This window comes from Eucyclogobius newberryi, unplaced genomic scaffold (genome assembly GCF_026437365.1).
Source record: "Eucyclogobius newberryi isolate DKJ021-1_F unplaced genomic scaffold, fEucNew1.0.hap1 SCAF_18, whole genome shotgun sequence".
NCBI lineage: Eukaryota > Metazoa > Chordata > Actinopteri > Gobiiformes > Gobiidae > Eucyclogobius > Eucyclogobius newberryi.
The window spans coordinates 18269463-18280759 of record NW_027315812.1 but is presented as its reverse complement, the minus strand read 5'-3'; the positions used below and the strand labels follow the sequence as shown (position 1 = coordinate 18280759).

General features: G+C 44.0%; 1 protein-coding gene across 2 annotated transcripts; it reads right to left on the bottom strand.

Annotated features, from left to right (window-relative positions):
* Positions 1-133: 133 nt before the first annotated feature.
* Positions 134-10867, bottom strand: spata13 (spermatogenesis associated 13). Of its 2 annotated transcripts, XM_072450801.1 has the most exons (13): positions 10525-10867; positions 5490-6977; positions 3879-4289; positions 3469-3613; positions 3197-3324; positions 2804-2983; positions 2026-2199; positions 1766-1945; positions 1457-1689; positions 1254-1383; positions 801-1176; positions 651-725; positions 134-578 (listed from the first exon to the last, which is right to left on the bottom strand). In XM_072450801.1, the coding sequence occupies exons 1-13, from the start codon at positions 10531-10533 to the stop codon at positions 397-399; spliced, it is 3711 nt and encodes a 1236-aa protein (XP_072306902.1). In that variant the 5' UTR covers positions 10534-10867; the 3' UTR covers positions 134-396. The 2 variants fall into 2 exon arrangements, with proteins under 2 accessions (XP_072306902.1, XP_072306903.1); XM_072450802.1 differs by lacking the exons at positions 5490-6977; positions 10525-10867 and adding an exon at positions 4667-4911.
* Between the last annotated feature and the right edge of the window lie 430 nt (positions 10868-11297).

Genomic DNA, 11297 nt, shown 5'->3' with positions numbered 1-11297 from the left:
ATTAGCGCTGGATGATTACATAATGAAAACTGTAAGTAAAACGTAGAGACTTTTACCAATTTATGTTTTATTTACATTGTTGACAATTATTGAGTAAATTGATCATCCTTTGGCTTTTTTTGTTTGCGCAGAGCTGAAAACTCACAGCAAAAAGGATCCAGCCTTTGTAAAATTCACAAAAGCAAAGGACAACATTAAAACACTGCGTCTAGGGTTAATCATAAGACGGGGCATGTGTGGGGTTTGTGAGCAGCTTCTTAATAAAATAAACATGAAACAAAATGACAACACTTAAGGCACAACTTTACACACATTCAAAGGCAAAATGGACAAAGTTAAAGTGTTCATGTGACTTTGAGGACGGTACAGAGAAAGATGACAGACAAGAGTGGATCTTCATTTCCGGAAAAAGGCATTGCGGGTGATGCTGTAGAGCAGGTGGTAGGGCTTCCTCTTGGGCGGTTCGGCCAGTGAGAAGACCTGCTGCTGAGGCACACTGGGCGGGATGGTGACGTGGCGCTGGTGCAGGGGCAGGATGTTCTGGTGGTGAGATGGTACAGAACTAGAGTATCCAAGAGCTGCAAGTAAACATGTCAAACATTAACTACTACTGAAACAGAAGGAGACATATTCAAAATGAAATGGCTTACATTTTAATTTCCCCTGTTTGGCTCTTCTGGCATTCGTAATCGCCCGTTTTCGTTGCTCTTCACTGATTTCCATCCCTGAAGAGTATGGATACATTAGTATTACATTGTGGTTTTGACAGTTGTATTACACAAAGCTTTTGGCCCACTCACCCATCTCCTGATCCTCCTTGACCCTAAGTCGCTCTTTGTTAAAGGCCTCTAACCACCTCTGTTTGTCCTGGGCCTTTCTGCAGCAGAGCATGCACATGAACTCCAAAGTGAAGGCATTTCTCAGACGCAGAGCATTCTTCAGAGTAAGTCCCAGGTCTGAGTCCCGTCCATCGGGCACATCCAGCACCTCAGTCTGGTCCATGTTCATGCATCCACGATAGTGCAGCAAGTCTCTGCGTAGGATATCTTTTTTACAGAACACCAGCTGGTGGTCGAACAGGAAGAAACTGCGCTGCTGCATTTTGCCATAACGGATGATTCGAGTCATTTCACCAGAGTGAATAAGCTCAGAGCTGAGCTCCAATATGTCAGGTCCCTTCAAAACATTTAAACGAGTCACACAGAGAAACATGCAGATAATCCAGAAGCATTATTAAGAGGACTAAAACTCACCTCCCAACGCAGAATAGAGACCTGCCAATGAGCAATGGTGTCAATGCTTTCCAGCCTCCTCTTCTTCTCATTTATGAGCCTGGCCACATTCTTCATTGCCTCATGGGCTTCACACACTCCGCTGTAATCACTGAGAAGTACCAGTTGAAACATATTTGTAATAAACACATGAGATGCATATTTGTTAAGGGAGTAGTCCATACCTGTGATTTTGGGGAGTATATTTAAGCAGTTCTCCCAGTTGCAGGGGATATTTACAAATTTTCTGAACAGGCGTCAATAAGAACCCGGCAATTGAAATGTTAATCATCTGCTGAAGGAGACGACAGGACTCAAAGAAGTGCTTATAACGTCCTGACTTCATGAGGCGCTGCAGCTCGAGACAAGCCGCTGGGTGAGTATTACAGTACTCAGAGTAGATTGAAAAGCCCTCTCCCTGAAATTAAAACATATACAATTATGGATATTGCTTGGATATGAACAATAACATACAAAAAGTGCTCATCATATACCTGCAGTAGAAAACAAGAGCCAATCTCACTGAGGTGGGGCTGGTCTTTGTTGTATTTTTTCTCAAGGTCCTTAAGGAACTGCTTCTGAAACTTGTAGATATCTTCAATGTTACTGAAGATAGTCTTCAGCTGTAACTCTGTAAACATGTCTGAATGTTTACGGCACTGGCGAATGTAACCCTGAAAATGACAAGACATGTGGTCTGACAGATTCTGTGCGATGCATGTCAGAAGATATGTTAATACAGTGCGGTGCTTACCTCACAGATGTCTTTGAGGTGCTTGATATAGATGCGCTCGGTGTTCATGATTTCCTGGACCACGTTTGTTCTCATTTGCTCCTTGTGGTGAGAGCTGTGGGATACTTTGGAAGCTTCTAGGTCAGCAACATTTTCAGCACTCTCTGTACTAGAGTCTTCTTGGTTGACACGAACCTAAAAATTTTAAGAATTGAAACATGTAATGCCAAGACTTCTCAAAGTGAACAAATGCCCAGTGCCAACGCGATCCTTCATTGAGCCTTCAGACTGATTGGAGAGGAGAAAGCAGCACAGGTGGAGCAGCCTCGGCCTCAGCTTTATTAAACACTGTGTTTTTCATAAAGAGCCAGTTTGCCACTGGTTCACTGCGGACAGGTGTCTGCCCACTGTCAGCAGAAGAGTCAGGGAGGACAGAAGAGGCTCCTCAGTGCTCTCCATTATTACTATTCTTATTAAAAGTTTCATTTTGGGATTTACAGTAAAATGCTGAGTTAACGAAATATGTAATAGTGATACATTTTATGTTGAACTTGCTTCTGTACAAGTTAAGTGACTTAACAAATTGCAGATCATGTCACCTGTCAATCAAACGATGTCGCCACGGTAAAATTGTCAACAGGAATTCATCTGTCAATCAGCTATGTTGCCACAGAAACCATTTGACTTAACTTTTCTAAAGCATGTCAAGAGGGCCACATGGGTTTGTTTGGAGCAAAGCCAGTTTGCTTTTCTTCACAAATTAAAAGACACACAAACAAGAGGTCAGCAGTCCACTTACCCTGACAAAACACGAGGGAAACCAGGCCTCCCTCTCAGCCCCCCTGCCCCACCACCACTCGCTGTGGGATGCATCCAGGACACGGATCACATCTGTAGCCTTGAAGGCCAGCTCCTGCTCTTCCATGGTCACATGATCCCACAGAGCCTCAGCGTACACGGCATGACCAGAGTTTATCCACTAAGAAACACATGCAGATAAGATAAACTTACAATTACAAGCAGCATAAGTCCATGTAGAACATGTTGGATTATGTCTAGACTTGAGAGTACTGCCAGACAGTTAATGTGACAGTTGTGCGACAACTGAAAACAAACATCAACATTTTCATGCGTTGAGATCAATGTTGTTGCATCACAGCCCCATACACACTTGTCCTGTCCTCTGCCTCACCTCGTTGAGCACTGAGAGCTCCACCCCCGGCTGCAGATACGGCGTATCATTGAGCTCATCAAAACTCCCATCCTCATCCTCTTCACTCACACTGTCATCAAGAGTCACCGAACACTCTGAAATGCCGTCTGTAATACAATAATGTGAACAAATACAACATCAATTATAAACTATTAACAGTTTTAAGTCAGAAAGCACAGGCCGATGTGGGACTCATGCACCCCACATGAAATTCAACAGTCTAGTCAAAATCTCTGATCTCTGCTTCTCACCACTGAGCACTCTGTGAAGTTTCCTACGCCCAACACGGTCCAGGCCGATGGGCGTGCTCTGGGACAGGGCTGAGGGGCGAAACCTGGCAGACACCGCCCTGTAGGGGGGCACCCTGTGCGACGGGACCGGCGGCCGAGGCAAGGGCTAAAACAGAAAGCAGATTACATGAGCAGTTATAAATGATCTTTTTTAATCCTTTAGAAAATAGGGGCACACGATTCACATTTTACTTTCAGAGATTCTCTTTTCCCACCCACATGTTAAAAATAGATAGAAATGTCTTTGGTTTGAATTTATGTTCAAAACAAAAGATCTTTGTTCTTATACCAAATAAAACTACAACTGTGATGATAATTATACAAAAAACTTTCTAAAAGTGAAAATACTGGATAGACAGAATTATTCTTACAGAAGGAGGCTGGTCGCCCTTCTCCTCTGCATCAAACACATCCAGGACTCCAATCACTGAAATGGGTCGGGGCCTTTGCAGCGGAGTGTCACTGTCCACACTGCAGTCCTCTGTGCTCTCACCAGCTTCACACACATTTCTGCCATTAGAGTCGGGCAGCGTGCCGTTTGCCCTCTCACACAGCAGCTCCTCAGGAATACACTGCTTCTGGGAGATTTGGCCATAGTCAGAGAAAGGCCGGAGTCTGGGGTTCCTTCCTCGTTTCCTGCGCTGCACAGAAGAGGTGTCTGCAGTGGGAGATGTGGGTGAGTCAGAGAGGCTCATGGGAGAGACAGAAGGGGTGCTGCTGGGTGCAGGGGAGGATTCCTCTGCTTGAAGAAGAGTTTCCCCCCCAGGTTGCTCTGATGTCACCTTGGAAAACAGGAAAGTTCAAGTAGTTAAAAATAATATGGATAGTGCCCTACTGCAGAACACTGTGCTTGCTGGGCAGAGCATTAGTTAATCAGAAACCAATGGCTGCTGCCGGCCGGCCGCATTTGCAGTATATCATATTCTCGTGAGAAACTTGGTTTTATACAAAAGTTCACACAGAGATTTGCCCCTGCTATTGAACACAATCAGGCTACATGCTTATCATGAACAAACAGACGCAACAGAAGTCACTCTAAATATTTCACAATTAAATGCTCACTCTCTCGGAGTATTGGAGGCACACAAGTCAAACATTGGCACACAGTTACTTGTCTAGCTATTGCCATTTCCACTAAAGCAGCCACATCAGTTCTCACCTCTGAGACTTCTCTGTCTGAGTCTGGTCCTTGACATATACAGCGGAAAGGCACACAGTAGACAAGCACCATTGTCCCAGTGGAACGTTCTCTAGGACAACGGATCTCTCTTAAACTCTAAAATCAACATCGCTGACATTTCCAGGGTCCGTCTCAAGTCAGTTTCTTGCCTCCAAAATAAGCTAAAGCATTACAATTCTCCCTGCATGTTTATGACCCTGTAGATCGACATGGGGGCCAAACTGCTCAAGGCCGCAAGTTTGGACTTTGACTCCTTCTGCTTCAGTTACAGGCAGAAGGTAAGGAGAGGCGGGGCTTAGCTCAGCTTTAGCTGCGAGACCACAGAGCTGACTGCAAGGATTCTTAATCATAAACAAGGTCTAATCATTAACTTTGGAGCTCCTTCAGGGTGTCTCACATGGCAGTGAGAAGGTGACCTGTCAAGTCAAAAGCCCTATATCATTAAGTACTAGCACTGCAGACAGGAAATGGAAAAACTCATTATTTATTTGTCATTGAAGTAAACTTTGGAACGAGTATAACTACATTCTGCAGGACAGTTGTCCTGTACTGACAAGGAACACGTCCACAAAGACACTTCTGCTTTCCATTTAGCAAGGTTCAAAGATCAGTACATAAAATCATCACCTGATGGGAGATAATTACATTGGCTAGACACACACACGTTTATACTATGCCCTGAATGCAATAATGAAATACTGAGCTTAAACTGTGTGATTAATATTACAATGTATTTGCTATAATGAGTTCAAATTTACATATATATATTTTTGGTGAAATTACAAACACAAATGTGTTGTACCTGGTTGAGTAGTAAGGTGACCACTGTCAGGTCTTGGATGTTTGTTTGCTCATGCGTCTTCAGTGGAGGTACTTCATATGTCTCCATGTGGTGGGAATATTCATTTGAAGATCGATTCACTGATTCCCAGTGAAGACCTCCAGAGGACAGGTCTGTTTTTCCCAAACTCACAGGGCTGATGAGGACTTGGTGAATGTTAATGTCATTTTCTGGAGGGATTTGGACAGACAGGACCCTCGCTCTGATGGGAGAGGGCCTGCGCTGTCGCTCTGTGGTGTGAACAAAAGGCAGGCGTCGAGAGTAGTCGTCATGCAGGCGACTAAGAGGGGACATAGGCGTGGGAGACGTGGGGCTGGGGGAAGAACTCTGCCGCCGGCGCATGGATAGATCTGTCATGCTGCCAACCAGTTTACTCATGGGGCCTATTGTTTTGACAGGGCTGCCCCTCCGGTCAGCAGCAGAGAGGTCCACAGCAGAGACGCTGGAGGTCCTGTGGATGTGTGGGGTCCCGTTCACCCTGCTCCTACTCTGTGAATCAGTGCACAACAAAAAAGGACCTGGGGTCGTGGTGTTACGCTTAAAAGGAGTTTTGAATATGTGGAGGTTTTCTGCGCTTTTGCTCAGCCTACTCAGCCCTTTACCATTACAGCTTTCACTAGAGTTGTCTCTCTGAGGCCAACCATCGATATGATCCGTTTTCTGACTGTCCACAACTTCTCTCCTTCCACCCGCTGCTGCTTTACCCTTTCCCACATCAAAAATAGAGATACGACCTGCTCCATATGCCCGGCGGATACTCCTTGAGAAGCGAGAGTTACGTGTTCGTCCATTTACCTCATCATACTCATCAAAGTCCTCATTGTCAGAGCCACACTGGCTTTGTTTTTGGTTTATAAATTTTCCATTTGACACAAAAAATCCTTCATTTGTAAACTTTTTTTCTGCATCTAGCCGGAGGTCAGCACAGTTAGCAGTCTCCTGGTGAGATGACAGGACATGTTCCCCATTGAGGTTTGTAGATCCTCTGCTCTGGATGCCCTGGAGGACAGAAGAGCGGAGTTTTTTGAACGAGTCCACCACGCCCAGGCCTGAGATCCCTGACCAGGACTGCAGGCCACTGCTGCCATCCTGACTGCAGGCTGAGCGTGGACAGTCTGCAGTGGGGCTGGGAGTGGAGAGGGGGCCCTTCCTGGAGTTAGAAAAGAGCCTCATAATTCTGGAGGGTTTAGTCTCAGGCTGTACTTTGAGCGGGTTTGACCAAGCCGAGGTGCTGATGCCATTAGATAGATTTTCCTCTGTGTGTGGACCGACAGCAACAGGCTGGACCTGGGCGCCACATCCTGACAGCAGGTAGGGGGCGTTTCTTTCAGCGCTGCTCTGAAATGGATATAGATCACTGAGGGGACGACTGCGAATCACAGGGTCAGTTCTGGAGGTGTGGACGAAAGAGTCTTCGCTCGCGGACAAGACTTTGTCCTTTTGTTCAGCCTGAAAAACAAGAATATGGGTTCATTATCTTTGGTAATACACTGTGAAACAAAATAGTAGAAAGCTTCTGAGATCCACAACACATGAATGAATAAAAACACTTTCCAAAGTGCACAGTAGTTTACTTTACATGTGAATAAATTATTCTCTACATTATTATTGAGATATTAAAAACATGTCAAACAGAGTCAGAACAACAACAACAGCCGCAAAAGTGACACCCCTCAGAGCTTCAAACCTATGGACCCTCCGCTGGATGACAGACACGATATGCACTTTTTTTTTTTAAATGTACTGTTCATCTGAAATTATATCGGCTATTTGTATATGATAGACCTTTAAGAGCTGAAAAAAAAAATTGAAAAATATATGTTATATTTCTCTACAGACAGTTCATGTTTGGCTGAAAATAAAATGTTTAAAAGACATTTTAACACGTTTCTGTTGAATAAAATTGTACTTTATCGTAATTGGGATGCTTAAAACACACTAACTATACAATTTTAGTAAGATGAAATGTTATGAAGGCAATTGTAGTGTTCACTCCTGTATGTTGAACTGTATGATGCTTTTTTCACCTCAATCTCTTTCTGTAATTGTCTGGTTGTAACAAATAAAAAGCAAGTCTTTTTTATGAACCTCAAGAAGAATAGCACCAGCAAATCCAGAAAAATAAAACTTCTTTGTAACTTTCAATGTCAGAGGGAGCAGTGGCCCCGTTAGGGTAGTGTCAATGTGTGATTCAGTGCAGTGGCTAAAAGGAACTTTGAAGTAGGGCTTTGAGAGCGTGACCAAGCAGTGAAACCTAATAATCCGTTGAGATTAAATGAATAATTTGCCATGTTTTTCCCCAGATTATGATGAGATAAGGTTTGGCTTTTAAACTTCATTAAAGAACAAAAAAAAACCTTTCTCTGGAATATCAAATAATCAACGATGTAGAAGGTTTTATCTACTTTTAAAGGAAATACAAAAATATAATAACAAAAGCGAACCCTCCTGCCCCATCATAGTTCTAATACACAAACAACCATAGTCTAAGTGCAAAGCAAACATATACAACAATTATATCATAGCAACAATGATCCCACAAACAAATACTGGCAAGACAATGAAGTGTTCAAGCATCTGCCCAAAACACTAGTTATTTTAATCTTTAAATTACACATACTTTTAGAAATACATACTTTACAGAGATTCAAATCTGTCTACAAGTTACTGAGCACACACAGCCTGATGGTGGCCATGTGGACAGGCAGAAGGATATGGGAGTCACGCTTTCAGCAGCAGATGGGCTTTCTCCATCAAACCCTCAGTGGATTCTGCTGTCAGCTCAAGCAGCCTCTCCATCACAGAGACTTATGTAAACACAGAGCCACCGCTGCCAAGCACGGCCGCTGACAGACAGTCAACACAGCACACCAACAATGTGCTTCTTTCAAGGCTCTTTTCAATTGTCTTCTTGTACGTTCACCGCTGCAGCTGCAGAGCCACAAGGAAAAACTGGGAAAAGTTCTCAACCATGACTCCTTCACACATATTGGCGATAAGGAAAGAATTCCAAGAGTTTCAAGACTGTGTTTTTGCTTTCTAATACTTCAGCAATGATAAGCATTGAAAAAACTGTCGCCTTTTTGCCTCCAAATCACCTCAGCTCCGACTGTCACAGTTGGCTTGTGCTAATGCTTGGCACAGATATGGTGCAGGTGGGGACCAGAGCATGCAAGGTGACACTCGAGCACTCTTTATTCTGTGTTATGACAAGTCAGCTTCTTTGTGCTCAGTGGTACATAGGAGTAACATTGGGAGCTGGTGCAGGGTTAATTAAGAACTCCAGCAGTACTCCCCCCACACACAGCCCACTGGAGCCAGGCGCAGATTAGAGTCTCAGCACTGAAGATGGGCAAGTAACAACAACAAGATCCAAAAACATAAACAGGCATCATCTAAAACACGCACTCTCAAAACACATGTGCGACATCAACATTCCTCTGGCTCTCAAAAACACTCTGCATAGAAAGGGGAGGCATGTATTTAAATAATTTACTCTCTTCTTGTTTGGCTGGATCCCCCAGGCATTTATGCAAGAAGTCATAAATGCACAGTGTAAAGTGACCCTCTTCCCATAGTTCACCTGTGCAGAGGCATGTCCCGCCTGAGGGAAGGATAAAACTCATTAGTTTACAATGAAGTCAGCATTAAATGAGCAGACAAGAAGGACGGGGGAGAGTAATGTTCCCATCGTTCTCTGTACTAGTCCAAATTCTGCCACAGACTGGCCTCGAGCAGTGAGAAGTCACTTTAGCGGACACACGACCGCCTGCCGTGTGTCTCAACAGATTGGTTGATAAGCGTTATTCACAACGCAAACGAGAACTTTACACCAATATGTTTGTAATTTGGTTTGCACAACTTGTGGGTGGAATTAGGCAATATTTCATAATGATTTAAACTGAATACAATCATTATTTTTAGTTTGGTACAAAACAACCAGCCCTCCCAAGATGAAAAGCAATAAGTGTGACAAGTTAAGTGTGACAAGTGTGCCTGTATTCCATACCTTTTCCAAGGCAGTAATAATCTGATTAGAGGAGCTCTACCAGTCTGTGTATAGGGCTGTTTTCATCTGCACATGATAGCCTAATCAGGGAGACAACCAGGCCATTGAGCTGCAACTGAGAGTGACACTCAAGCCTTGTACACTCCCTGTGGGGGATTTTGGCTTATGTGAACTCTGGATTCGAGGGGTACAAAGAAACATTCCGCACATAAAAACATATGATGTCATTGCTCACGATACATAAATAATGAGTGTGCCGTTTCTAAGTCTAAGCGAGCCATGAGCTGCAGTAGTCTTCTTGGTCCTCATTGAGGTGTCACGTTTGGCCTTGACCCAGTTCCTCATTTTTGATCACTCAGAAACAGGGATCCTTTGGTTAAAAAGCGTGGGAAGTCCAGGTACAGGCTGAAGCTGGGAGTGTCCCACTCACCCGATCTGCAGTGGGCTGTCATAGAGACAGACAACCAGAAATCCAACACCACTCACAAGATGGGACAAAACACTCCCGCTTTGCTTGTCAATGGCCACTGTTTTTGGGCTTTGATAACATAAACTATGGTACATAATAAAGAGTATAAATAATATCAGTCATAACAATTGGTTCACATATGACCTATAAGTAGATGTTTGAGTAAGTCAAAAAGTAAAGTGAAACTAATGTTTGACACCATAAACTAATAAAACACACCACAGACTGTTGCCAGTATATTCTCAGTAGTATTGATTTAGGCAACACAGTAAAATAAATTAGTATAAATGACAAGACAGCTGTTTTTCTGCATAAACTGTTCTTCTTACTGCCCCTCCAGACCAGCTCCCTGCACAGCCTGGCATCTCCCCCATCACTATAACAACCAGGGGCAAATGCGCCACAGTGAAACCCCTCTGGTCCCGTGTATCCAACAACACAGGACTGGAACTTACCGCAGCTACAGTTTGGGACAAGATCACGTTAAGAAAAACATCAGTGAGGAACATTTGACTTACCCTGCTCATAGTCGCCCACGTTATCCTCACTTCTACCTTTCCTCAACATCAAAGTAGCTGCTGTTTGTGCGCGTCTGTTGTTTACCCATGGCTCAGTCCCCAAACTCGCTCCACGGTGCAAAGGTTTTCCACTGCTCGCTCAGCACCGCCTCGTACACTCATGCTGGTGGCGGAAGAAACAAATGCGTCTCCTAGTTTCGCCGCAACATTAGAAATGGCTCCTTGGACACACTGCGTTAGCCACTTAGCACACGGTTCACTGATAAACTTCTTCAGACGGACGAGAGCTCCGTGTGGTTCAAATCTACTAAAGAAAACGCGAAAAAAAAGAATAAATATGACAAAATAGTAAGTGAAAATGAACTCTAATAGAAATGTAGAGGAGAAAAGATCACAATCCCGTTGTTCAGACCCATTAAAAGTGGATCTTTCTTCTTGAGGATTGGGTTCGTCAGCATCACTAATGCACTTGTTGCAGTGTTTGCACGGGGCGGGGCTTTGGTGGTCAGGGCTGAGGGCATTGGTTGACCACGGCAAAACCATTCAATTAAGACCCAATGAGGACCAACCAGGATCCAGTAACCCCGCCCCTCACAGACGCACATCATTGAAGGGAAAAAATAAGTGTTCCTGCTATTCTGGAAGACAAAAAAGACTGGCCCTTCCAGATGCCTCTGCTTCATTCTCCTGTAGTGTGACTGTATCATACCAAACAATTACTCAGAAGGTATTTGTTGTATGCTTCTGCCCATCCCTGAATACCAGAAGAACAT

Excerpts from the sequence above, each read along its gene's own strand:
- spata13 (XM_072450801.1), bottom strand. Across the intron at positions 2,984-3,196 it reads AGCTCTCAGTGCTCAACGAG|TGGATAAACTCTGGTCATGC; the intron begins GTGAGGCAGAGG and ends TGTGTTTCTTAG. Across the intron at positions 726-800 it reads CAAGGAGGATCAGGAGATGG|GGATGGAAATCAGTGAAGAG; the intron begins GTGAGTGGGCCA and ends CATACTCTTCAG.